The 25709-nt window shown below is 47.2% G+C and overlaps 12 protein-coding genes across 12 annotated transcripts; 7 read left to right on the top strand and 5 right to left on the bottom strand.

Moving 5' to 3' along the window:
- Positions 1 to 48: 48 nt before the first annotated feature.
- On the bottom strand, positions 49 to 426 carry C7M61_005294 (homeobox domain-containing protein; the record flags this gene model as incomplete). Its single annotated transcript, XM_024860599.1, has 1 exon — positions 49 to 426. The coding sequence occupies one exon, from the start codon at positions 424 to 426 to the stop codon at positions 49 to 51; it is 378 nt and encodes a 125-aa protein (XP_024711648.1).
- Positions 427 to 1339: 913 nt separating this feature from the next.
- Positions 1340 to 3976, bottom strand: PIKA (1-phosphatidylinositol 4-kinase; the record flags this gene model as incomplete). The annotated part of the gene is made up of 1 exon (XM_024860243.1): positions 1340 to 3976. The coding sequence occupies one exon, from the start codon at positions 3974 to 3976 to the stop codon at positions 1340 to 1342; it is 2637 nt and encodes an 878-aa protein (XP_024711622.1).
- Positions 3977 to 4686: 710 nt separating this feature from the next.
- OBPA (oxysterol-binding protein related protein) lies at positions 4687 to 5964 on the bottom strand (the record flags this gene model as incomplete). Its single annotated transcript, XM_024860244.1, has 1 exon — positions 4687 to 5964. One exon carries the CDS (start codon positions 5962 to 5964, stop codon positions 4687 to 4689), a length of 1278 nt encoding a protein of 425 aa, XP_024711623.1.
- A 226-nt stretch (positions 5965 to 6190) lies between these two features.
- PAP1 (polynucleotide adenylyltransferase) lies at positions 6191 to 7825 on the top strand (the record flags this gene model as incomplete). Its single annotated transcript, XM_024860245.1, has 1 exon — positions 6191 to 7825. One exon carries the CDS (start codon positions 6191 to 6193, stop codon positions 7823 to 7825), a length of 1635 nt encoding a protein of 544 aa, XP_024711624.1.
- Positions 7826 to 7852: 27 nt separating this feature from the next.
- MAS2 (mitochondrial-processing protease subunit alpha) lies at positions 7853 to 9334 on the bottom strand (the record flags this gene model as incomplete). Its single annotated transcript, XM_024860246.1, has 1 exon — positions 7853 to 9334. The coding sequence occupies one exon, from the start codon at positions 9332 to 9334 to the stop codon at positions 7853 to 7855; it is 1482 nt and encodes a 493-aa protein (XP_024711625.1).
- Positions 9335 to 10710: 1376 nt separating this feature from the next.
- C7M61_004934 (cell envelope integrity TolA family protein) lies at positions 10711 to 12693 on the top strand (the record flags this gene model as incomplete). The annotated part of the gene is made up of 1 exon (XM_024860247.1): positions 10711 to 12693. One exon carries the CDS (start codon positions 10711 to 10713, stop codon positions 12691 to 12693), a length of 1983 nt encoding a protein of 660 aa, XP_024711626.1.
- Positions 12694 to 13195: 502 nt separating this feature from the next.
- On the bottom strand, positions 13196 to 14488 carry RMT2 (protein-arginine N5-methyltransferase; the record flags this gene model as incomplete). The annotated part of the gene is made up of 1 exon (XM_024860248.1): positions 13196 to 14488. The coding sequence occupies one exon, from the start codon at positions 14486 to 14488 to the stop codon at positions 13196 to 13198; it is 1293 nt and encodes a 430-aa protein (XP_024711627.1).
- A 1669-nt stretch (positions 14489 to 16157) lies between these two features.
- Positions 16158 to 18161, top strand: C7M61_004936 (ferric reductase family protein; the record flags this gene model as incomplete). Its single annotated transcript, XM_024860249.1, has 1 exon — positions 16158 to 18161. One exon carries the CDS (start codon positions 16158 to 16160, stop codon positions 18159 to 18161), a length of 2004 nt encoding a protein of 667 aa, XP_024711628.1.
- A 1369-nt stretch (positions 18162 to 19530) lies between these two features.
- HMS1 (Hms1p) lies at positions 19531 to 20619 on the top strand (the record flags this gene model as incomplete). The annotated part of the gene is made up of 1 exon (XM_024860250.1): positions 19531 to 20619. One exon carries the CDS (start codon positions 19531 to 19533, stop codon positions 20617 to 20619), a length of 1089 nt encoding a protein of 362 aa, XP_024711629.1.
- Positions 20620 to 21205: 586 nt separating this feature from the next.
- On the top strand, positions 21206 to 22780 carry ERG11 (sterol 14-demethylase; the record flags this gene model as incomplete). The annotated part of the gene is made up of 1 exon (XM_024860251.1): positions 21206 to 22780. The coding sequence occupies one exon, from the start codon at positions 21206 to 21208 to the stop codon at positions 22778 to 22780; it is 1575 nt and encodes a 524-aa protein (XP_024711630.1).
- Positions 22781 to 22925: 145 nt separating this feature from the next.
- On the top strand, positions 22926 to 23981 carry THR1 (homoserine kinase; the record flags this gene model as incomplete). The annotated part of the gene is made up of 1 exon (XM_024860252.1): positions 22926 to 23981. The coding sequence occupies one exon, from the start codon at positions 22926 to 22928 to the stop codon at positions 23979 to 23981; it is 1056 nt and encodes a 351-aa protein (XP_024711631.1).
- A 275-nt stretch (positions 23982 to 24256) lies between these two features.
- On the top strand, positions 24257 to 25681 carry SAM51 (Sam51p; the record flags this gene model as incomplete). The annotated part of the gene is made up of 1 exon (XM_024860253.1): positions 24257 to 25681. One exon carries the CDS (start codon positions 24257 to 24259, stop codon positions 25679 to 25681), a length of 1425 nt encoding a protein of 474 aa, XP_024711632.1.
- Positions 25682 to 25709: the final 28 nt, after the last annotated feature.

Genomic DNA, 25709 nt, shown 5'->3' on the forward strand with positions numbered 1-25709 from the left:
TGAACTAATAGTTAGTATAAGGGTCATTTGCGAATATCGAAAAGAATTTTATAGAAGCATACATACCCAAACACGGACTTGTCTCGGGGATAATTGGCATGATTTGGCTATAACGTCACACTCTGCGCGGCTAGGATGAGGAGTCATGGAGAAGACGTGCTCAAGATGTTGTTTTAAAGTATGGGATAAATGCAGCCTCCTTCGCTTAGCGCAAATTGACTCGTTTCTTACAATTGCTGTTGCCTCACATAGCTGTGTGGAATCCAAGGGTTTCTCTGGTGGTCCGGGTGTACTTGTCACCCTTTTGAATAAAAAAACCTGGTCAATTGATCTTGCAAGCAGAAGTCCGAGACCAGCTTCAGATGTTAGCTTTGGGTTAGTAGGTATCATCAAAAACGAGCCGTTGTACTTACTTGGTGCATGCAATCGTTGAGATCACCGGAAGGAAGTGCTTCAGGACTTTTTTTGTGTGAAAGTCTTGTAATAGCCAGTAACTCTTCAAGGCTTCTTATAAGCTCATCGAACTTGTCCAACTTCAGCATGTTGTAGCTGCTCCGCAAAGTAGAAATCGCCTCCGCTTTATATAAGCGGAGATCTGTCTACTGCTATGCAAGATCTGCTGATCTGTTCGAAGACGGGATCACATCCTCAACTCTCAATCCAAAAAAGGAGCTGTAACAATCCTTCGGAACGGATTGTTTCAAATTAACACGAAATTTTTGGACTTTGAAAGGCTTCCTGTCAAAGACTCGTCTCGTGGAAGTTTTGCATTCAAAAAGAAATTCCGGATTCAGGAGAGACTGTGTTTCAAAATATGCAGCCTCTAAACTTGCGAGATAACAAAAATAAGACCTGAATGTATTAGTTGCAGTGCGCCAGATCTGCGGTTAGTACATTACCAAAAAAGACAAGCTGTGGAATGGTAAAAAATATTACGGGCAATTTGAAACTCAGCAAAAAAATTTCCCACAATCTTGCAATGATAGTAAAAGAAGATTTTAATGTTAACATACCTGGGACGCCTTCCCCGACTTTATTCTGGCATCTCTTTGACCGCCTATAACGGAAGTTAGGTACTGTCTTGCCATCATAAATTGGTTTCGCGGCCTGAACTTCTTGTAGACTTTGTCAGGTATCGAGAGTTTTCGGTTAGACAACCTTAAATCCGAGTATGGAAACAGGACATGTGACGAAACTCCTTTCAGTAACTCGTCTTTGGGTGGTAATTTAAAGGATGTTGAGAAAAGCATTTAATGAAATTGGCCGTGGTAGCATCAATTGACCTTATATATTTTATGTACACATGGGTTTCGAGGTGCTCGAGGCTGCACGGACTGTCTCAACTGTAAATTCCCTGCGTGAGTAACTGAAATTGGTCGTAGAGCCTTGTGTACATGCTTCCTATGCTTCTCCCGATTAAATAATTTTCAACGTAATCTCTGCAATCCTCGTCACTAAGGTCGGGTTGGAACCTTTGCTGTAACAAAACACTAGTCTGTGGTCCATTCTTAAAACAAGGAAGTGAAGAATCTTTCAGCATCATTTCCACAAGTTTCACGATTTGATCACTCTCCTTCCTTACGGCTAGGAAAGCATCCTTGCAAAGTGCTTTGAACAATTTATAGTAACGTGACTCAGCCCCGCCTAACACATCGATATACTCCATGGTAAGTTTGAAAGGCGCAGCCTCAAAACCCACACTTCCAGGTGAATTCGAGAGGAGGAAACCAAAATCGATATGGATGATATGACCTTCATTGTCAAGCATGATGTTACCATTATGACGATCCTTTATCTGAAGAAGATAGCAAATGATGGAATAAGCGGCCAAACTTCTAGCAAAATTCTCCTGTGCTCTAATGTATTTTGAAGAGCGTTCATCGCCATAAACCTTGAGGAAATAATCTTTTAACGAAGCGACCGTTCCGCGAGGATTTTCGTTACTTTTTATCGAAAGCTCCGTCATGGTCTTCTTGATAGAATGCACCGATAAAGCATTGTTAATTGTCTCTACCAATCCAGAGTTGTAGCTCGTCACAACAATCTTCATGGCCTTTGTCCAAACACCGACTTGGTGTGTTTTCCAAATGTTGGACATGACAGCAATAAGTTGACAGGCAAATGCTTCCTGCTGCAAATCGTCGCCGTCTTTCACAATGACAGAACAAAGATCCCAATTGGGCAAATGTCCATAAGGGCTTGTTTTCCTTATTCTCGCTTTCTTTGTTACCCAATCCTCTCCGATCTTGAAGTCATTTTCGAGCTTTCGCTCACCGGCGTCCTGATCTGGGTCATGATTCGCGCTGATTTCTTTGATTTGTTGGTAGTCAATGCTTTCGAACTGATCTTGTAGGGTTTTCATTGATTTGATGATTCTTGATCTTATAGCCCCCAGTTGAGGCAGATTCGCATGACCCGATTTCTCTAACTGACGAAGCATCAATGCCGCAATACGAACTTGGGACGATACATCTTTCGTTGACACCTGACCTTGCGACTTTCCATCGCTATGGTCTCCGCTATTCTTGGTATTGAAGAATTCTGTTTCTAAAGGCACGCCACGGATGTGAGCATCTGAAGTGGTTTCACTGCCAAATCGTTCCGACATCCTAGCTCTCAAATGATTCAGGAATTGCGATTGCTCATTTGACAATGCCACGACAGAGATGTCACCAAGGTCGGTCTCGTCAATGAGTTGACTATTGTTCTCCTCTAGATTATTTTTCTCTTCGTCGCTAGCCTTGGAATAAATTGTTGACTTTGGAATAGTCCTGAGTTTCCCATCTTTGTCAAGAATAGATCGGTTATTGTTCGTGGAAGGATCAAAATCCATGTCCTCACTGAGGTACTCAATTAAAAGCAAGAATGGCACTCTCTCAGCTGAATTCAAGACGCAAGCCTCGTTGACGTTCAACTTAAGTATGCGATGGTATCTTTTATTGGGTGAGCTGCTGATTGGTAGCATTTGTGGAATATCTACCTGAGATGGTAAAAGCGAGCTATTAGTGATGGAAAGCTCAGCTCGCAAAGTCGATAAACGGGCTTCTTTTGGCACTTGAGATAATCTTGAAGAAATATTTTGTAATATCATCATGAATTCTGTCTCTTTCTTGAAGTAGTTGACTTGTAAAAGCTTACTCGAGTTTTCGAGGTTTGCTCTAAGAGTGCCCTCATTAAAGCGTCTTTCAGATGCTAACGACCCCGTCGATGAGTTGGAAAGTGTAGGCGTTAACACGTCAAAGGACGATTCTCTTGAATTTCTTATCAATTCGGGCATTGAATGGGAGGTGAGCTTCTCTTCCTCTAAATGCAATAGTTCTTCTTTGAGACGGCCGTGTATGAATGCTTCTTCAGTACTTTTTCGTAAAAGTAGCGGTTTTTTCTTCAAGTTTGTGGGTTTCGTGGTAGCATGATCATGGGAATAGTCACTATTGTAGTCACGATCCAAATCGTAGCTCAGAACGGACGATGCTCTCGATAAGCGCCTCTCAGTTACCACCATTGATTCCGAGAATCTGTTTTTAGCCCTCGAAACGTCTTCCTGTTCATCACCCGAATCCTCCGTGCGACCACCCCCAGTGTTGCCTGAACTTCCCCTATTTTTCAAGGTAAGGTTCCTCGTAAGTGACTTATGAAAGTTTGCCAAGCGAAAGAGTAGCGACTTCTCTTGTTTTCCTTGTGAGACAATCAATGGCCTGACATAATTGTGTACCTGAGGCATGGCGATACTTGAAATGATCGATGCACACATAACCAACGCTGGCTGAAGATTTTCACGAATTGCGTCGTCAGTAAATTGAGTCTGATTGAACATGATGCTCTGAAGACTGTTCACAAAGTGGCGAACGACGTGAAACGAATATGAGTCAGGTTCATTCTTTAATTCAAAGACATAGGCTTGCAAGTTCCAGAAGGCTATCAAACAAAAATGCGGATATTTCGAGCTCTGATGAAGGATGAAGTCTCTGAGTGCCATGGAGTCTGTTTCATAACTCACAATTAGTTGAATCAATTGAGGAATGTAAAACTCAAGTTCAGAATATGGATATCGGTAGAGCCGACTCACTAGGTAATGCTGAATCCCCACATTTTCCCCGTAAAGACTCAAATGGTATATACACAGAAAACATGAGAAATTCTCAGCTTCCGCAAGCAAAGCTTGATACTTGCTTTCATCCATGGCCTGGTCGTACGAACGATTGGTTTTGGGGTACTACTATGTGTTGAGATCTGAAGCACTATATGAAGGAACCCTCGATTGTTTTGTCAAATGAAAATGACTATAGCATTGGCCCGAGACATCTTTTTATTTTGCATTATGCGATTCGTCTTGGGGCTCTTTTTTTAATCACAATCTTTGGTCTCTACGGCGTTGTAGCCAATCTTTGACCAAAAAGGCTTCTTGCTATGTGCACAGTATGAGACATGAGCAGCACTTAGATCACATGACCTGATTTGATCAAAAAGGCTTGGAGAAAGTAGGGGCCACTCGCGCTGATTTCCTTAACGGGGCCTCATATTTATGCAGAAGAATGTTACGGATTCAAGAAGAGGGCTACGAAACGTGTGAAGTATGATTCCTAGCCTTGCAATCGAATACTCTTCTTTGACTTGTAATGTTATCATGTTCTCAATAAAAAAAGATTTAGATGCGCAAGCACAGCTATATGTCCTTGACATCACAACTTACTGCTTCTCACGAGCAGGAACTTCTAAAGAATCTGGAGTTTCTTGTCCTGGCAAAAATGGGAAGACCTGAAGAATTTTCTTCCTTAATATCTCGGGAGAATCTGCCAAGTCGAGTTCCTTGTGAATGATGTATTCCAAGTCTTCGATGTCGTCTTCTGTGTCCTTCACTGGTCTGAAGATTCTCGTCTGGAAGTCAATTCCTTGTTCCTCTCTCAGTTTAACAGCTTGACGTTGTTCATTCTCAACCTTTGATTTTTCCTCAGTTGCCAGGTCATGGTCTCTTTTTGCGAGCGCAGCAAGTGTCGGGCCCCAAAGTTTCCGCGACTCAATGCTCAATTGCTCCTCAATAGGACGGGCTTTAGGCTTGTGAGCAACTGCACCCTTAGTATCATAGAAGATCGACTCTGAGCCTTTCTCTCCATTCTTGATATACATGACATCATTCCATTTACCGGAAATGGTGTATAAGACCTCCTTGGTTTTCAGGTTGTAGATCTTTCCCTCAATTGCATCATAGGTACCACTGATCATACCCTTAACCTTGAACTCAATGTCCGCCTCAAGTCCAGACTTTGGGCATTTGACAATCATATGATCTCCTAGTTCATACTTCAACTTGCCGAACAATATGCCTCTGCAGTATACATTGGGTTGATTCATGAAGTAGGTTTCGTCATGATTACCAAGTGTCACATGTGCCCAGCCCTCCATCATTGCGGCAGAAGAGTTTCCGAGGAATCTGGACTTAGGGATAAGTGTTCCATCAACTCTAATCTTACGGTCAGGAACCAAATAGAAGTAAGACAGCTTTGGTGGGTGATGAGATGTTTGCTCCGCAATATAATAAGCGTCAGAGCCGTCAGGAAGATCATCCCAGTAACAAGAGAAGATCTCACCTAAGACAGGGTTCAAAGGCTTCTTCACTGCTTTGGGGGCAATGTGCCATGATGCCAAATAGAACTTCACCATCAAGACAAATCTTTCTAACTCGTCGCTTGTATCGTCGGCCTCTAGCAAGATTTCAGGAATTTGAAAGAAGTTCGTGATTCTCTCAAGCATTGACTTCTTTTCTAAGATGAAGGTTGGCAAGGAAATTCTGGATAAGTCAGAACCTTTGCGCAATTGGGAGATAATCCCCATCAAGATCGATTGGCCGTCATTGTCAAGTTCATCGATATCGTCAGTGTCTCCGCTACTGTTAACGTTTGCGGGTGCTGGTTCTGTCTCACCTGAACCCCGGAGTTTCAACTTGTCGAACTTAGAAGTCAATCCCATCGTGAGTGTAATTGCTGCGTAGTACGGAGTAGTGAGAATTACCGAGCTGTCAGTATGTGAGGAGAAGGCAAGAGAGATTCATGCATTCGCACGACACCTGAAAATCGATAATAAACCGTCCTGCGAATCCAGCGAGACCAAATTTCCTATCAGGGGAGATTTTACTATTTGCAGAATTGATTGTCCCACATTAGTTTAAACCTGTTATTATTTGAATTACATGCAAATGAATTCTCAACTAGGTGTGACGCCTCCAATTTCCTTAGCAAATGCCTCCCCCAAAGATATCGAACTCAATGATCTGCTAATTAAAGAACTCAAGACAAGGGGTTCTTTCGAAAGCGAAAGTGCTACAAAGAAAAGAGTTGAAGTGCTCAACATTTTGCAGAAAATGACTGAGGATTTTGTTTATCAAGTTTCTAAAAACAAAAATATGAGTGACGGCATGGCGAAAGACGCTGGTGGAAGAATCTTTACGTTTGGGTCTTACAGGCTCGGTGTTTATGGCCCTGGCTCTGACATCGATACTCTTGTTGTCGCACCAAAGCATGTTAGCAGGTCAGATTTCTTTGAGGTCTACTCAAGTCTTTTAGAGAAAAGGCCAGAGGTGTCTGAGATCGCCCCTGTGCCTGATGCCTTCGTTCCTATTATCAAGATTGAATTTAGTGGTATCTCAATCGACCTCATTTTTGCAAAATTAGACATTCCACGTGTTCCGAGAGATCTAACACTCGATAATAAAAATCTATTGAAAAATCTCGATGATAAGGACTTACGTGCTTTAAATGGAACGCGTGTGACAGACGAGATTCTCACTCTCGTGCCTAAGCCCACAGTCTTCAAACATGCTCTCAGGTGTATTAAGATGTGGGCTCAACAGAGGGCTGTTTATGCTAATGTTTTTGGCTTTCCGGGCGGTGTCGCATGGGCGATGTTGGTAGCTCGTATATGTCAGCTATATCCAAACACCGTTAGTGCAGTTATTGTTGAGAAGTTCTTTCAAATATACTCCAAGTGGAATTGGCCCCAGCCCGTACTTTTAAAACAGATTGAAGACGGGCCGCTTCAAGTAAGGGTGTGGAACCCTCGCCTCTATCCCCATGATCGCCAACATAGAATGCCAATTATCACTCCCGCCTACCCGTCGATGTGTGCGACCCACAACATCACCCAATCTACGAAGGAAATCATTTTAAAGGAGCTCGAGAGAGGGATGAATGTTATGAGTCAAATCGTCAAAGGCGAGGCGCTGTGGGGAACTCTTCTACAGAGGCACACATTTTTTCACGACTATAAGTTCTATTTATGTATAGTTGCAGCAACTAAAGGTGCATCAGCGGACCATCTCAAGTGGAGTGGATTGATAGAAAGCAAGGTTCGTTTCCTTGTTCAGAAGCTTGAGTTGACTGAGGGCATCGCCATGGCTCATCCATACGTCAAGCCGTTTGAGGTCTCCTTGAAATGCCGTGATGATGAGCAAGTCAAGCAAGTCATAGATGGATATGGTAATCTTCAAGGAGAAAAATTAACCGAAGGTCTTGATCTAATGGAAGAAAACGCTGAAAACGCGAAAGATGTCCATCTCACCAAATTATACATCGGCCTTAGCATCACCGAAGGGCATAAAAAACTCGACATTCAATATCCCTGTTCCGAATTTTTCAATATTTGCAAGGGTTGGACAGAATTCTCTGAGGAAAAGAATGTCGTTCTGATCAAGAATGTCAAGCTCTACGACCTTCCCAATGATGTGTACGTTGAGGGGGAGCAGCGTCCTGTAAAGGCTCCAAAACGCAAAAAGACTAATGTTGCGAGCGAAAACATCAAAAGGCCAAAAAATGCCATCCCTGCCACCACTTGATGGCTCACTTTAAAAAAAAAAAATTTTTTAGGAAAACCACTTCCTCAAAGAAGACTCGTTGTGTTTGCTGTAGTCGCGAGGTTCGGATGGAGCGGGAGTGCTCCAGGAGCCTAGACCAAAGTAGCGCAAGACGAATTCGACGTCGCCAATCTCTGCTCTGTCTCCCTGAATGGCCACCGAAGGAGGGCTCTGTTTCTGGCCGTTGCCATTTCCAGAGAACACCTTCTGAGCCACATTACGCACATCGCTTATCGTGAGTGCTTCGATCTTTTGCACCATTTCATCCACAGAGGTGACCTTGCCCTGGCACTGAACCTGGCGGCCAATGTCCTCCAAAGCTGCCAATTTACTCTCAACGTTCATCAAAAGCGACGATATAAGCTGGTTCTTGGCTCTGCGGAACTCCTGGCTGGTAATGCCGCCCTTGCCAATATCGGTTTCAAGCACTTTAGCAAACTCATGAGCAGCAACTTGCGCCATATACTCGCCGTGACCGACGTAGCAAGAAATCGTAATGCCGAAAAGGCCCAGGTCTGTGTAGGCGTGGTTGAAGCACAGGCAATTCTCCACAAATGGGTACTGGTTGAGCACTCTGAAGAGTCTCAGGAACATGCCTTTACCGGGACCACCGGCGGAGAAAGAAGAACCTCCACCAAGGAGTTTTTGAAGCGTCGCTAGAGCGTACAAGTCCTCGCTAAGCAAGCCAGAGGTCTCAAATGCTATTTGCATGTGCACAAGCTTGGGCAAGTTACTGTAGAGAGGCTCCTGGTAAGGCAAGGCAACCTCGCCGCCTTTGTAGACGGCTGGCTCGTGAGCAATAGGAATACCCAGGTTCTTCCAGTCACCCAAACGCAGCTGAACCATGTCCAATGCTTTCTGGTGATCGACGCCCACTAGAGCAATGACGGTGTTCTCTGGAGTGTAAAACTGCTTGTGGAAGCCGACAATGCCCTCGGGGGTCAAATTCTCCAAAGATTCCGGCAGTCCGTGAAGCGGTCTGCCCAATGTGTTGTCTGGATAAGCGGCAGCATGCAAAACCTCGGGAAGAAACAAATCGTGCTTGTGGATGAGTTCGCTGAGTTCGTAGGCCACAGTGTCGCCGGCCTCGGCGATTTCGGATTCCGTGAGCTGGGGCTCTCTGATAGTCTCTGCAATGCAATCAAACATTTTGTTGACGTCCTTGTTGAACACCAGCGACTGGTACATGATGGACTCTCTCTGAGCACCAGCCATGAAGTTGCCACCCAAACGAGCCAAATCGTCCATCATCTGGATTCCGCTTCTTTGCGATGTGCTTTTGAACGCCAAGCGGTCCATTAGGTGGGAATGGCCCGAGGTGGCGTCAGTCTCGTACCTCAGTCCAGCGTCTATGTAAGCTCCTAGAGCTGAAAAATGGCCTGGTGTGGAGTCTGTGACGACCCTGAGGCCGTTGGCGAGTTTTGTGGTTTCTATAGGCACCGCTGAGCTCAGAAGCCTGCGGTGGGCGAGCCTGGCTGTTCTAGAAAGCATGTTGGTGATGGATCGTGAAGCTTCGGTTGAAGAATGTATGTACCGATGGGTCGTGCAGAGGCAAGACCGGAGGTGGATCGTGGGGGGAGGTTTAAGTAGTTGAATGTAAGGAGGTCTAACGGGATTGATTCGATAAAAAGAATCGATTTTTGCCTTTTGAAGTGGGATTTGTAAGTGGGTGGTTCTAAGACCGGGTACTACTGGGTGCGAAAAATCCGCTGCGACGAAGATGTGGTTTGTATTACTAAGGGGAGGACAGGAATTCAGGAGAGTGAGTTAGGAAGTAGGTATTTTCATGATTCGTGATTTGAAGTCGGTGTATCCGCTGAATTTGTTCAACAGCTTTTTTTTTGTTGGATTGGTGTATTTGTAAGTGGGGATGTTCTCGACAATTCGCATCAAATATGCATATACTACCGTGGATTGAGAACCAGAGCGACTTCTCACTAGACCAATAATTTAAAAATATTACATAAATTGCACATAAGGAGCAGAACTTCTTAGAAATCGTAATCTGGCTGCTTTTGTCTCCACAAATTTCTGAATATTGAAATTGGAAGAGTCTTTACAGTGTACCCGCCTTTGGTCAATATGGCTCCAGGGGATCATAGCCAAACTCGGGCTCAAGCTTGCCTGCAAGCCTGCCACATATGTGCCAACTCATTGGACTGAAGGATTAGAGAAGGGCTTGCAAAGGCAATATGAATCATCTTTCGAAGAATGAGGTCCATGGCTACAGACTCTCTTGAGCACTGTGCATCGTCCAAATCGTATGGTCAGTTTGAGAGCACACTCCAACCAAGCCAATCAAATAATTTCAACAATAATACCTCTCAGCAACAAAAATGCTAGTCTACTTGGCATATTATGATTCGATTATCCACGACTACAGCCTACTGTATAAGCTTGGACTGAGTCCAACAATTTCTCGGGTTTCATTGATCCCCCCTCATCAAACATCGACATTTACACCCTAAAATCACACTTTTCAACTACGTAAGCCACAGTGGGCGATCCTTCTTCCACAGAGAAGCGGATCATCGTGAGACAATCTCGCCTATGTATGGTCCCTGCATTTGCACAGGAAGTGCGTCGAAGAACGATGCACCCCAGCTTTCCCAGGAAATATGACCACAGCTATTTCAATAAATAACCCAAAAGGTTCGGAAAGCTCTTTTGGCGTGACCAATTCCGTCGTGGTCACACTGCTTCATTCGAGAGAGGCAAGTGCAGCTTGTTCTTTCCTACTTTGACAGGCTCTCATCCTGCAGTCCTGGCTGCAAGCCCGCTGGGACCAACTATAAAGCGCCCTGGTGTGACCCCTCCAACTTTTTTTTCTTACCAACCACTTTTTTATCATCAGCAGAAAAAACAGCATGCCAATCATGAGATTTTTCAACTTCAGCAACCACCCCCACGCCGGGGCCAACAGCTCTCTGGAATCTGGCTCTCTGAACCAGTCCAAGAAGAGCTTGGACTTGATCAAGTCCACAAACTCCAGTAAGACTTCGGTCGGCCAAGGCTCCTCGATTCAAGGCTTGTGTCCCTCGACCAAGCTTCAGTTCCCCGGAACTGACTTCTCCCACTTCGAAGAGCTTCAGACCAAGTCCTACTCCTACCACAAACACAATGCGCCTATCTCAAGAGGTGTTTTCAGAAGAAGAGGTGCCAACACCCAGTCGCCAGCTGCGTTTGCATCTATCGGGGCCGCCCCAAACACCCTTCTTCACGACGGTACCTTCAGAACCTCAGAACTCCCTCTGAAGCCTACCTTACACAAACAGGCCTTGTCTTCCCCCACCAAGCCTGTTTCCCTCTACACTTCCCCAAACCAGCTCAATGCCGAGCCCCTTAACCCTCCATTCATCGAGGAAACCCCCGAACCATCCCTCCACTCCCCAGAGGTTTGTGTTCAAGTGGGACGCCGCAGAGTGCCTCACTACGCTGCCAGCATCCCCGAGATTCGCAAGAACATTCCTGACGTAGAGAACCTTACTCTCTTCCAGGCTCTTGATTTTGCCCTGCTGACGAAGAAGCTTCCTATTCTCAGGGAGCTCCTCAAGCAGGTTGTTGTCACCGAGTGTGTCAAGAACACCCCACGCTGCATCCCAAGCCTGAGGCTCGATGCCTTCCTCGCCGAGTCCCACAAGGAGTCGTTCACCCAAAGGCTCTTGGAATTGGGCGAGGACTACGCTGGAGATGTCGTTGAACCAGCGACCTCCAGCCACCCAGTTTCGGATGGTCCAGCTTTTAGACCTCGCGACGCTTCGGTCACATTCCTGGCACCCTGCCACAACAACCCCGTCGACCACACCGACGACGTGGAAGTTGAAAAGAGGGACTCCCGCTGCCGCCGTATTGCCGCTGCAATCAGCCGTGTTTCTCACCGCTGGTCGGCTCGTGCTAAGGTGTTCAGAGAGCACTGGCGCGAGAACAGAGAGTTGAGAGAAAGCAAGAGCAAGATCAAGAGAGAGATCAAGCTTGAGAAGCGCAACATCAAGATGCTCGAGAGAGAAAAGCAGTTGGCTGATTTGGATGCCCGCTTGCTGGAGGTTTCCCACAACTGGAAGCAAGAGCACAAGGACCACAAACAGGCCGAGTTGCAGAGACAGATTGCAGCCAAGCAGGCTTCCAACAGACGCAAGTTGGAGATGCTCGAGTACCAGGCCGTCGTTGCCAAGGCCAACCGGAAGGTTGCCAAAAAGTACAAGCAGGCCCAGGCTGCTAAGGAAGCCGAAGATGCCAAGTACGCTGCCTACCTCAAGGCCATGAAGCACAAGGCCAAGAAGGTAGCCCAGACCTCCAAGGGCCACAAGGCGGGTTGCAAGGCCAAGGCCCCCAAACCTTCCCAGAAGCCTTCCCCCAAGAAGGCCTCCCAGAAGAGCCCCAAGCCTTCTCCAGTGGTGCCTTCCCCAGAACCCCAACCCTACCAGGTTCTCAACGCTAGAGAGATGGAAGCCAACCCATGGCACCTCACCGGCGACTCGGAGCTTCGTGAAGCCATTGCTCGTGAGAGACCAGTTCTCGGCGTCAAGCCCAAGAAGACCGCCATTGGGTCTCGGGTTGTTTCTGTGGCACCTACTGTTCACTCGAACGAGGTGTTGCCAGAGCACGTTTTCGTTTCCACGCCGCCCAAGCCCAAGCCCAATGCCGACGCCGGCTTCTACATTCAGCCTATCCGTGTTGATGCTCCTCCTCCTCCCAAACCGGAGGGCAAGCCTGTTTGGGAGAGAGATAGCTACAAGGCCAACCGTGAGAAGTGGAAGGATGTGAAGCAGCTTCGCTACATTCCCGAGGACTCTGAGCTCACGGGAATCAAGGGCAAGCTTAGAAACGTCGGGTTCCAGTTCTGGAACTGATGGTGAGGCTGTCTCACCCGTGTTGACTGCCAGTCGTTGTTTGTACTAGGCGGTTGCACGTTAAACATCACCAAAAAAAAAAAAAAAAAAAAAAAAAAAAAAAAAAAAAAAAAAAAAAAAAAAAAAAAAAAAAAAAAAAAAAAAAAAAAAAAAAAAAAAAAAAAAAAAAAAAAAAAAAAAAAAAAGAAAAAAAAAAAAAAAAAAAAAAAAAAAAAAAAAAAAAAAAAAAAAAAAAAAAAAAAAAAAACAAAAAAAGAAAAAAAAAAAAGAACATAAAACAAAAAAAGAAGAAAAAAAATAAAAAAATAGAAAAAATAGAAAAAAAAAAAATACCCCCAAGTCTTGAGTAGTAGGCGTAGAGTGGCTGGTGCTACTTGTGTTGATGTCTTGGCTAAGAAGGTGCTACTTGAATGCGTGAAGGCAGTATCGAGCTTTGGTCTATGGTACATATATAATGATGGCTCGACAAGCCCCAAGTGGTCCTTAATGTCCAATAACCCACCTAAATATCGTGGAAGGTGGCCTCGGGATGGTAGTACACGGGACACAGCCAGTAGGGTCTTCTGATCTCGTCCCAGACGCTCTCGTCCTTAGCATCGCCCTTCTTCATTGTCTCTTGCGGAACCTCAACCTCCTTGAACTCCGTCTTCAAGCCGTAGTTGCCGAGGTCGATTTCAACCAACTTCTTGTACACCTCGTAAATCACCTGTCTGTCTGCACCGAGACCATTGAAGAAAGAGAAGACACCAGTGGGCTTGAGGAGACCAACGACAAAGTCAAAAAGCTCAAGCATGTCCTGGTAGTGTTCCGAGAAGGTGTCGTAGTAGATACCGTCGAAGTAGACCAGTCCTGAACTGAGCAAGTGGTTGAGCAGCTCTTGCCAGCGACCTTCGAGAATAACGACGTTAGGTTTGGAGTACCAGCCGTCAGCCTTCATCTTTGCAAGCACGTCAGGGTGGGCTTCACAGATGTAGTGTTTTGTAGGGTTCTTGGCGTTGATCATGCCATCGATGATACCCATGCCAAAACCAATGTTAAGGATGTTAGTGTCCTTGGGGTCCTCGGCCTTCTTGAAGAGAGAATCACTGCCAAGCTTCATGAGATCCGTTTCCCACGACATCATGACACCGTCCTTGCCCTCCTCGGTGACCAAGGCATCGTCCTTGTACTGTAGCTTGGATTCGAGGTAAGCCTTTTGGTTGAAAGAGGGGTCGCTTGTGTCGTTCAGTTCGGTGGTTTCGGCTTCTTTTTCGGCCTCCTGAGTTACAGCCACGTCCTTGGTCTCAGATGTCTCCTCAGTGTCCTCTTCAGCAGCATTCTCTCCAGCCTCTTCTTGACGAGCTGCTAGTTCAAGAGCTTCCTCGTCACTGAGCACCTCCATGTCAAACTCACTGACCTTACGCAATAAAAGCTCGGCACGGACTCCGGCATCCACAATCTGATCGTACAACGGAGTGTCCTTCATGCCTCTGTTGATGAAGATACAGCCTGGAGTGTCATTATTCACATCTGTCAAGCACCAGCCAGCACCGTATTCGAAGAGAATGGTGACCATGTCGTTGACAATCTTCATCTCCTCTTCAGAAAGGTCCTTTGGGACATGCGTGGCTATAAGATGGAGCGGAGTTGTAGTGGTAGTAGCTCCACCTTCCTCGATGCCGTTCATGTAATTGTACGCCTCTTCTATGGTGTAGGTGGCGGGGATGCCAGCCTTCAAGTAGTATTTGAGATCATCCACGGCTTTTTGGGTGATGGGCCGACTGGAGAATTTACACAAGTCGTGAAGATCAGACATGATGATGTAGGTTGGAGATGAAGTCTGGGGCACTGAAAAGCCGATGAGATCACGTGCGAAGAGTCGTAGGAGGATGCATTGGAAGGTTATTCGTGTGTTGGGGTATTTGGAGGTTGTGAATATTGTTTTTGCTCAAGATTTGGTGAATTGCTTATTTGGTTGTGTGGACTTGATGCTTGAGTTGACGTCCTACAATGGCTGCGAAAGGCCTATAGCGTAGTAGCACAAGCGGTATTAACCGAAATCCGAAACCACAAAGTCAGCGGTCTTGAGAAAATAGTCATGTAAGTCAATGGCGACTTTGTCATTGTTGGTCCTTTCTCTGATGATTGCAAAAAACGTGATGTGATCAACCACTTATGTTCACCATGGAAGCTCGTATGGGGTTTCTCCAAACCCAAAGAGCAATTCATAAAAAAGGAATCGGCAATTTCCACTTGTCACATTTTCTCTTCCCGTTTTGTGTACCCCTAAAAGCTGAACGTTCGTGAATACGCTACCAGCCTAATGCAGCTCGAACATGAAAAACGCACACCGCTTAAGCTTCTGGGGACGCCCACAACGCCCTGTCAGATTTTCCACTCGCCAGGGGCCAATCAAAAAAAGCCATTGATCCATTGGAAATAATAGAAAGCCGAGGTGGCTTTGGGTGAAAAGCGCAGGGCCGAAAAGCCCTCTTTCCAAGCCTGCCACAGCCATTCCAGGAACCCATTGTAGGCAGACCGGCACACTTCGGAATCCCACAAAGGCCTCTGTGATCTGATAATCGTTTTTCAACATTGTGTTATGTTTGCAACTGCATTTTGTCAGACTCGTCGAAGCTGCCATATTTCCAATCACAAGCTTGGTCGTCTTAATCTGGCTCCAGCACATCTGCATGGGAGGTTTACGGAAGTATCTTGCATGTGCCACTTCTCTGACACCATCGCCTACTGATTATCTGATTGGATCTAAAAGGTGCATTTGCTGCAGGTCCGCCTAAGCGGCCAGACCCCAGGCGCAGGCTGAAACAGTAGACGGGAATTGCGGACGGCTTTTTCAAATATGTGGAGGTGCCACAATGCAACGCCCATGGTCGCCTCACCGTATATTGCCTGTCAACGCGGCCAAGAAAAGCACCCCACCTGTCAAAGCAGAGGCGGCTCTCCATCAATAATTCATACCATCGAGGGATTAGGATTGAAATAGAGAAGTTAAATAACGGATATAATAGAGGAATTGGTATAGTGCCCCGGCGCCGTACTTGTGTTCTGGATGCGGGTCGAAGCCTCCTCCACTGCTTCAAACCCACCCATTGGCTGCATTCCAACAATAGCCGTCCAGACACCTTGATGCATATAGATGGTCAAAGATAAACCGTCTCTCATTGGGCAGAAAGCTCCGACGGCAGACCGCCTCGACGCCAATCTGGGGAATAGTCGCTGATTTACGAGGTCCATGCGGACTACTTATATTCAAAGGGTCCACCTCCAAGCCACCAGCGGGCATGCTTTTGACATATATTTTTCTTCTTTTCGGAGCCTCGGCCAAAGTACTGAACCTAGAGCTCTATGGCGAGGGCGGTATTTCATACTTGGCATGTGCATATATGTTGTCACCGTACCTCTTCTGTGAGGTGCCTGGAGATTACGAGTGTTACTGCAATAACGAAAATGCTAGGGCTACAGTCATGGGGTGTTTAACTTTTTATGGATCGACCAAGCTGGGCACAAAATACTGGAACGATTATTGTCAAAAGTGGTACGACTTGTCTTTGACTGAGGATGAGCTTGAGGAATCGTACCAGTACTACCAGGACCATGCTACAGACCCGCTTGCATCGAATCCCGACTTCAACTCCACCACTGACAATATGACCACACCTCTTGCAATTAATGGCAGCCAGGCACTGTTGTACCGAGAATCCTACCAGGTCTTCTTGGGCAACTACGACCACTCCATCTACTACGGTGTTGGAGCCGTCTCGTACTGGTTTTTCATTTTTTTGTTGGCTGGTGTGGCCAATTGGGGGTTTGTGCTTTTGCCAGGTTTGAAGAACTTCTTCAACGGAAGGGTGTCTAGGGCCTGGAGAAGGTACATTACAGTTCCAGCATTGTGGTCAAGAAAGAGACAAACACAGCAGGATTTCTTGGGTGGTTTTCTCAGCTACCTCGTTCCTTCGAGAATGGAATCGCTCATACTCATCGTCTTCTTCTGGCTCGTGTTTGCCATGTTGATAGTCGAGATTCGCTACCTTCCAAACGACCCATTATTCACTGCAAAGAAAGAGGCCATCACTCGTTATGTGGCTGACAGAACAGGCATCGTTGCTACCATGACGGTTCCCTTGCTTATTTTGTTCGGCGGAAGAAACAACATTCTCCAATGGCTCACTAGATGGAGCTTTGCATCTTTCATTACCTACCACCGTTGGATCGCCAGACTTATGGTTGCCATGGCTTTTGTTCACTCCATCTGCTTCACGGCACTTTATGTCATGGACGGCATTTATTTTGAGGAAATGGCCGAGACCTATGTTGTCTGGGGCATTGTTGCAACCACATGCGGTGCTCTCATCTGTTTCCAGGGCTTGCTTTTCCTCAGAAGAGCCTACTACGAAACGTTCTTGGTGATCCACATTGTCCTTGCTGTGTTTTTCGTGGTTGGACTTTGGCAGCACATTTCGCTGCTCAACTATCCTCAGCTAGTGTATCCTATATTTGCCGTCTGGGGCGTGGATCGCTTGGTGAGGGTTATCAGATTATTTTGGTTCGGTTTTCCGCTAGCCAAAGTTGAACTCATTGCCGATGACGCTGTGAAAGTGACGGTTCCAAAACCAAATCATTGGACTTCGATCCCTGGAGGTCACGCCTGGTTGCATTTTGCTCTGGGCTGGTACTTCTGGCAGTCACACCCCTTCACATTTGTGGAAGTCGAGGAGAAAGAAGGCAACTGCATTGTCTTCTACTGCAAAGTGAAAAATGGAGTCACCAAGAAAATCGGCAAGAAGTTGGCAAACGTTCCAGGCAGAACGATATTTATGAGGGTTGGTGTGGAAGGACCATATGGAGAAAAAAGCCCAGTGAGTCGCCACTCAAGCGTCACCTATATTGCCGGAGGTAATGGTATTCCAGGCATTTTTGCCGAGGCCTTGCATCTGGGCAGAGACGTTGCCAAGAGATCCATCCAGAATCAGAAAGTAAAGCTTGTTTGGATCTTGAGAGAAGCAAAGTCGCTTTCGTGGTTTATCGACGAGCTAAAATTGATGCTTTCCTTGCCCGTGGAGACCACGATTTACATCACAAGACCAGATATGCAAGATGGGATCGAGGAGTTGCAGTCGGCCCTTCACAAGGACAGCATGGAAAAAGTGCCCCACTCCATCTCCTCAAGCAAGTCAGTCCACTCGGCCGATAAGGATGAGGAAAAAGAGTTGAAGGTTAAGGTTGAGACAGAGGGAATTGAAATTATGGAGCACATTCGGCTGGCACTCCCACATGTGGAAATATTCGAAGGAAGACCCGACCTTTCTCAATTAATTCATAAAGATGTGGAAGAGGCTACGAGCTCAGCAGCATTCGTCACCTGTGGTCATCCAGCTATGGTGGACGACGTCAAATACACCGTATTGAGAGCGATGGACAAGACAGAGAAGCGGATCGATTTCTACGACCAATTACAGGTTTGGGCATGATGCAGCCTTGTGCGTTTCGGAGATATCAGCATTATACCTAATTGATGACGGCCAAGTTTGGTCTGCCGTCGATGCAACGTACTTGACGTGAATAGGGGCCGACAACCATTGCATGCTTACGTCAAGGCAGTGTCGATCTTCAGTATCTAAGTCGCCAGTCAGGAGACCCAGACGGTTCGAGGCCATCCCCTCCTTTCGGTGATGGAATCGATAATCGGTGTTTCAGATAGGCGTGGTGCGTCCCTTGGCAAGATCCAAATAGGCATAGACAGCATAATTTTTGAAAAACGGTTTCTTGGGCCTGGAGAGGTGATCGACAAGATCCAGATCTAGCGTTGCAGAGTACCGAGGATCCAACAACCGTAACGTAGAGCAGCGTTAAAGAGGTGGCGAGACGGGCTCGCCGACGGACCGAGGAAGCTCAAGCTCCCAAAAATAAAGTCTGTTTCCGCCGTCATTTGGTGATGTTGTAGGCGCAGAACGGTTGCAAAAAATGGCTCAGCACCGTGCGTCAAGCAGCACCCTGGTCCACAAGTACACCGTACATAGCGGCGAACCGAAGACCCTACATGCTGCTGCTTCTGCAAGAAGAAAATACTTTGCTTCACTGGCATTTACGGCAGAAATGGGGCAGAAATGGTGTGTTGGACCGAGGAGCCCGGAGTTACTGACCGGGTCAGGGTCAGGGCCAAAAGGGCTTAGAACAAGCATTTGGCTTAAGTGACTCTTTTGTCTTAATTGGTTTGATTTACGGACCTACGTGACCGAGTACCGAGGAAGCAGCGCGAATGTTCTGGTGTTGCTTTGGAATTTTTTTCTATGTCGATTTTCCTTGTCGTTCCTGGGCCTTGTTTGCTCGCGGACTAAATCGTATGATTCAGTGGAGTGATGCAGCTTGGATCCAGGACAGCATAGGACAAAACCGCGCGGATAAGCGACAAGGGCACCAAAACAGCCAAAGCTTGTTGCTCTAGGGCCCAAAAGCGGGGGATTCAGGAGACTAAAAGAAATTCTGTTTTTGTGGGAAAAAAATCACAGTCCAACGGCCGCCCTCACGAAGCTCAATTGTTCCGGCGCCTCTTTCGAACGTGCATTCTGCCGCAGTGCTGGGGCTGACCTTGGAAAAACCGAAACCGTGAAAAACCCACCGCCAGACTAATGACCAGCCCAAATCCCAAGGCCCGCCGCCGCCGCAGCCCGACGCAAAGCACCGTAATTAAACTATTTATTTTCTACATTCTTCTCCCGGCGCTTCCCCAGAACCATCTCCTGTCTGTCGTAGCCTCCGCTGACGTGCAGTACTGATAGCCTGAACCAAGCACCTCCAAAGGAAAAAGTACCACCTGAGAAAAACCACCCCATCTGCCGTATGCTTCCCCAGAACGACCGTCGCAAGACGTCCCGTCTATATAATTCCCAGCTACCGTCTCTCTTTGACGGCCCTGCCGAACCCCCACCACAGCAAGACCTCGACCCGGCTCACCTCTCGGCATCCCAGCCTGACCTGTTTAGTCCCATCTTTGAAGAATCTCCAAACAACAACTCCACCAATAACAACAGCGACAACAACAATAACAACGACCAGATGGACTTCTCCTACCCACGCATGCAAAACCCGCCCATCTTGGACGACCACCCGCTAGATTACGATCGGGACCGTCTTCCCTATGAACCGTTTGCCGTAAGCCCAGCCATGGGTAACGACTTCTCCCTGCTTAACCCGATGGGTTACGCCCACATGGACCCAAACACCAACCCCCAGCTGGGCGGCTCCTCGTCCAACCTGGCTCTGACCCTGGGGCCTCCACTGGTGCCTCCTTCCGAGAACCTGGTCAGACTACCTCCTCATCACCAACAGCAACAACACCTCCACCACAATGCACAGCAGCCGCACGGGCTCAATGGATCCGTGGGCCGCGGCCTCAACGGCATGACGTCGTTCAACAACCAGCAGTTCCTTTCGGGCAACTACACGGGGCTCAAGAAGTGGGACGATGAAGACTCGCAGACGTCGCTTCAAAACAGCTACAACGACAACGCCCCGGCTAGCAACAAGCCGCAGCAGCCTGTGCGGGCCAAATCGGCTCACAACTTGATCGAACAGAGATACAGAAACAAGATCAACGACCGCTTCACCGCTTTGCAGATGCTGGTGCCCACGCTTCGGGTGATTGCAAAGAAGACACACAAGCACCGCTCGGGCTCTGTGGGCTCCCGGGACGAAGACGAAGAAGACGAAGACGATATCTGTTCGCCGCTGCTCGAGCACAGCGAAGATCTCGAAGGATTGGAGCCTGCCAGAAAACTTAACAAGGGCACGATTTTGGCCAAGTCGATCGAGTACATCAAGTTCCTAGAGCGCAAGAACGAGCGCATAAAGATGGAGCACCGTGAGTTGATCGAACGGGCTCGCATGATGGGACTTCAAATCGATGAGAGCCTATTGGACGGCCGTTAATCACATCAGGCTTCTTCTCCTTTATTTTTTTTGCACCATCCCCAGCGACGCAGTGTACGCATCCCTTTTTCACTTCTCGTTTACACTGTCTACATTTTGCAACCATTCTTTCGCGCATACGATGTGCCCATAGAAGTATACTAGTAAGCTCCGGATATTAATACAAGTGATCTGATTGGCTCGCGTACGTGTCATAGCGTTTTAGTAGACGTCGGCGTTTGTTGATGTGTCCCCTATCAGTGCATGGTACATCTCCTGACTTGCCTATCGCAGCTCGCCAAAGTATGCTGACCACACGAGGTAGATCTGATGGTGCACTTTTTGGAATTCGAGGCGTCCAATCAAAATCTTTGATTAGTCACAAAGGGGAAGAAAACGTTTATTCTCCTTTCATAAAATCTAAAAAAAACCTCCATATTCACTGCCTACCGTGCACCTTTGTGGTCCCATAAACCATGCCATGCTCGCGTCTCTTTTCACACACCCGTGCACCTTCGTATAGTCCCGTCTTAAATCCACATTATATAATCTCATCGTCTTGGCCAACTTTTAGATTCACCGCATTCGCTCTTTATTATCCGTCCTAATGACCTTGAAGGATCATCTTGCGGATTTAGTGGACCACTTCCAGGCTTTGCCTACGCCGGTGAAGCTTGTGATCCTCATTGCAGCCCCCATCGTGTACAATGTTCTTTGGCAGTTCATCTACTCCTTTAGAAAAGATAGAGCACCCCTTGTTTTCCACTGGATCCCATGGTTTGGATCCGCTGTGGCCTACGGTATGCAGCCATACGAGTTTTTCGACAACTGCCGTGAACGGTACGGCGATGTCTTTGCTTTCATGTTGTTGGGTAAAGTTATGACAGTCTACTTGGGTCCAAAGGGCCACGAGTTTGTGCTCAACGCTAAGCTTGCTGACGTCTCTGCCGAGGCAGCTTACTCCCACTTGACCACTCCTGTCTTCGGCAAGGGTGTTATTTTCGACTGCCCAAACTCCCGTTTGATGGAGCAGAAGAAGTTCGCAAAGACTGCCTTGACCAAGGAAGCTTTCCAGAGATACGTGCCCAGAATCCAAGAGGAGGTGTTGGACTACTTCAAGACCTGTCCTGAGTACGAGATGAACGATCGCAACAACGGTGTTGCCAACGTGATGAAGACCCAGCCTGAGATGACCATCTTGACTGCTTCCAAGTCTTTGATGGGTGACGACATGAGAGCCAAGTTTGACGCCTCTTTTGCCCAGTTGTACTCCGACTTGGACAAGGGTTTCACCCCTATCAACTTTGTTTTCCCTCACTTGCCTTTGCCCGCTTACTGGAAGAGAGACGCTGCCCAGCAGAAGATCTCAGCTACTTACATGTCCTTGATTAATGAGAGAAGAAAGACCGGTGACATCATCCCAGACAGAGACTTGATCGACTCGCTCATGACCAACTCCACCTACAAAGATGGTGTGAAGATGACTGACCAGGAGGTCGCCAACTTGTTGATTGGTGTCTTGATGGGTGGTCAGCACACTTCTGCTTCCACCTCTGCTTGGTTCTTGTTGCACTTGGCTGAGAACCCTAAGTTGCAAGAGGAGCTTTACAACGAGGTGCTCTCTGTGTTGGCTGAAAAGGGTGGCAGCTTGAAAGACTTGTCTTACGATGACTTGCAGAAGATGCCTTTGATCAACCAGACCATCAAGGAGACGTTACGTATGCACATGCCATTGCACTCCATTTTCAGAAAGGTCATGAACCCTCTTGTGGTTCCCAACTCTACTTACGTTGTTCCTAGGGGCCACTACGTCATGGTGTCGCCTGGTTACGCTCAGACTTCTGAAAAATGGTTCCCTAAGGCCGGCGAGTTCGACCCTCATAGATGGGACGAGGAGTTGTCTAGCAACATTGACTCTGATGCCGTGGACTATGGTTTCGGTAAGGTGACCAAGGGTGTTTCTTCCCCATACTTGCCATTTGGTGGTGGAAGACATCGTTGCATTGGTGAGCAGTTCGCCTATGTCCAGCTTGGCACCATCTTGGCAACCTATGTGTACAACATCAAGTGGAAGTTCAAGAACAACGGTTCGCTTCCACCTGTTGACTACCAGTCTATGGTGACTTTGCCAATGGAGCCTGCTGAGATCGAGTGGGAGAAGAGAGAGACGTGTGTTTACTAAATAGGGTTAATAATCATATGGCGCCAAGGTGCCGAAGCTGTTGATATCATTGTAGCCTGAATCGGGGTGCACGGGTCTATCAGGCTGACTCAAGTTGAGGCCTACTACATAGAATTTTTCACTTTGGAGAAACGAAATCATAACAATGGTGGACTTCAAGCTCAAAGTTCCTGCGTCCAGTGCCAACATCGGGCCTGGTTTCGACGTTTTGGGAATCGGTCTCAACCTTTTTTTGGAGGTCCAGGTCACCGTGGATCCTTCGCTAGACACATCAGACGATAAGCACCACGCTAAATTGAGCTATGAAGGAGATGCTGCTGAGAACGTACCTCTTCAGAGTGAAAAGAACTTGATTACCCAAACAGCCTTGTATGTTATGCGCTGCAACGGCATCTCCAACTTCCCACAGGGCACAAAAATCCATGTTATCAACCCTATTCCGCTCGGTAGAGGTTTAGGTTCTTCTGGTGCTGCTATTGTGGGTGGTGTCATGTTGGGTAATGAGATCGGAAAGCTCAACTTGTCCAAGGAAAGAATGCTTGACTACTGTTTGCTAATAGAAAGACACCCCGACAATATTGCAGCTGCCATGCTTGGTGGTTTCGTGGGTTCATACTTAAACCAGCTTAACGAAGCTGAGACAGAGGCCAAGAACGTTCCTCTTGAAAACATCTTGCCCAAGGCCTCCACACCTGAGTCCTCTTACGAAACTAGGGAACCTCCAAAGGATATCGGGCAGTACATCAAATACAACTGGAACAAGAAGATCCGTTGTGTCACCATCATTCCTTTATTTGAAGTCAAGACCGACGACGCCCGTGCAGTTCTCCCACAGCTGTACGTCAAGGAGGACATTGTGTTCAACTTGCAAAGATTGGCTGTCTTGACTACTGCATTGACTCTTCCAGAGCCAGACCATAAACTCATTTACGAGGCCATGAGGGATAAAATCCACCAGCCTTACCGTGCACAGCTCATTCCTGGTCTCGAGCATGTTTTGAATGAACTCACTCCACAGACCAACCCCGGCCTTTGTGGAATCTGCCTTTCTGGAGCGGGTCCTACCATCTTGTGCTTGGCTACGGACAACTATGAGCAAATTGCCGAACAGGTGATTGGCATTTTCAAGGAGAACGGCGTCGAGTGTAAGTGGAAGTTGCTTGATCTTGCTTACGACGGTGCCACTGTGGAGCACAAATAGAGAATTACACTTCTGTCATAGGAACCACTATGGCTGCGAAATCTGTAGAGTTGCGAGATCGGCCGACCACAGTTTGATGAGGGTACCGCCGAAACAACTAAAAAAACAAAATATAGAAACGAAGACAATTACGAAACAATAAAAATAATCTTATCTGAGTCTCCAATTCACCCGACGGCCCGGCCGTGAAACATTGTATTGAGAGTCGCACGACTACCTCGGGACCAATAGTGCAGTTGTATCTTCAAGATATCAGCAACCACCTCAATTGCGTAATGGCCTCCACCCACGGCGACTTGCTGGCGCAAATTTCGAAGCTGGATGCCTTACAATACACATCCTCCCGTCCGGTCTACTTGAGCAGTGTTGAAGTGACCGGCGGGGACTACCTTCTGAGGCAGTTTTTCGCCAAACTATTATCACCATTGGTTGAACAGAGCGACTACACCTTGGGTCAATTGTTACATATCGTGGACCAAAGCCAGGACAATTTGCTCAAGACCAATGTTTTCAGATCCGTCAAGCCTTCGTTGCATGTGGACTACTTGCGTCCTGTTCCTCAGTCTTCAAAGAGCTACAACATAGAGAAGCTGATCCCCACCAAGGTGATCTTTGACTTGGATGGTGCTCCATCTGTTGGTGGAGATGCTGCCTTGGGCTTCAATACCGAGGACAACTTGGAGGTGGATTTGGGCTACTTGAACAACAACTTCAATCATAACGCGGAGCTCATCAATGTCGGTGTCAATTACAGACCATACAAGCCCTCTGAGCATCTTCTCTCCTCCTTGAGATTTGTTTCCAACCTACGCGACCCAACCTATAGATTCGTGCTTGATTTGTACCACTCTCAGAGCAACAACCAGGTCTGGCAATTGAACTCTCTTAAGAGAACTGGAGGTACAATTGGTGTGTCTTATGCCAACCGTGACAACCTGGTCTCTGCTTTCACGGGATTGGCCTTGACAAAGAGAACCGCGTACGATATCGATGATGGCGCCGCCGATTCAGTCAAGTACTTTGCTGGTAATTTCCTCAAGCTGTCCATTGTGAACCGTTTGGCCTACAACAACCTATCCTACTACAATGACAAGACTAAGGTGTACCCCGAGAACGGATTTTCTGCCTTCTTGTCGAACGAGATTAGCTCTGACCAAGAACAAGAGGAAGGTGCACTGGGGCTGGCCTTCTTTGTGAAGCTGATCTTCTCCCTCAACTTGTACAAGTCATTTTTCAAAAACGCCATCACCGCACACGTCTTCAACGAGGCCGGAAACATCTATCTTTCGGGTTCGGATGGCTCCAAACTGCTCCACTTAGCTGACAAGTTCTACTTGGGTGGTTACAAGACTTTCAAGGGTTTTGCCAGAAACAGCGTGAACACGGAAGGTGGTCTGCAATTCTACAAGACTGGCCTTACCCTTTATAGCAAGCTTCCACTGCTTGTGCAGCGCAAGAAGACCGAGGGAAGCCCTCTTCGTCTTTACGCCACGGGTGTTGTTGGAAATGTTGGAGAGGATGTTTTGGCCACTAGCACAGGCGCAGCATTGAGTGGTGGCGTTGGCCTTAAGTACTTCAACGAGTGGGTGAACTTTGACATTGGATACTTTGTCTCACAAAGATATCGTACCTCGGATGTTGCTGGTGTGAGAGACGGTTTCCAGATGGAGCTTTCCATTGGTGGTACCAACAGAACGTGATGGGGGTTAACCTGAGCATTTTGATAGC

Source organism: Candidozyma pseudohaemuli (assembly GCF_003013735.1).
Source record: "Candidozyma pseudohaemuli strain B12108 chromosome Unknown scaffold00019, whole genome shotgun sequence".
NCBI lineage: Eukaryota > Fungi > Ascomycota > Pichiomycetes > Serinales > Metschnikowiaceae > Candidozyma > Candidozyma pseudohaemuli.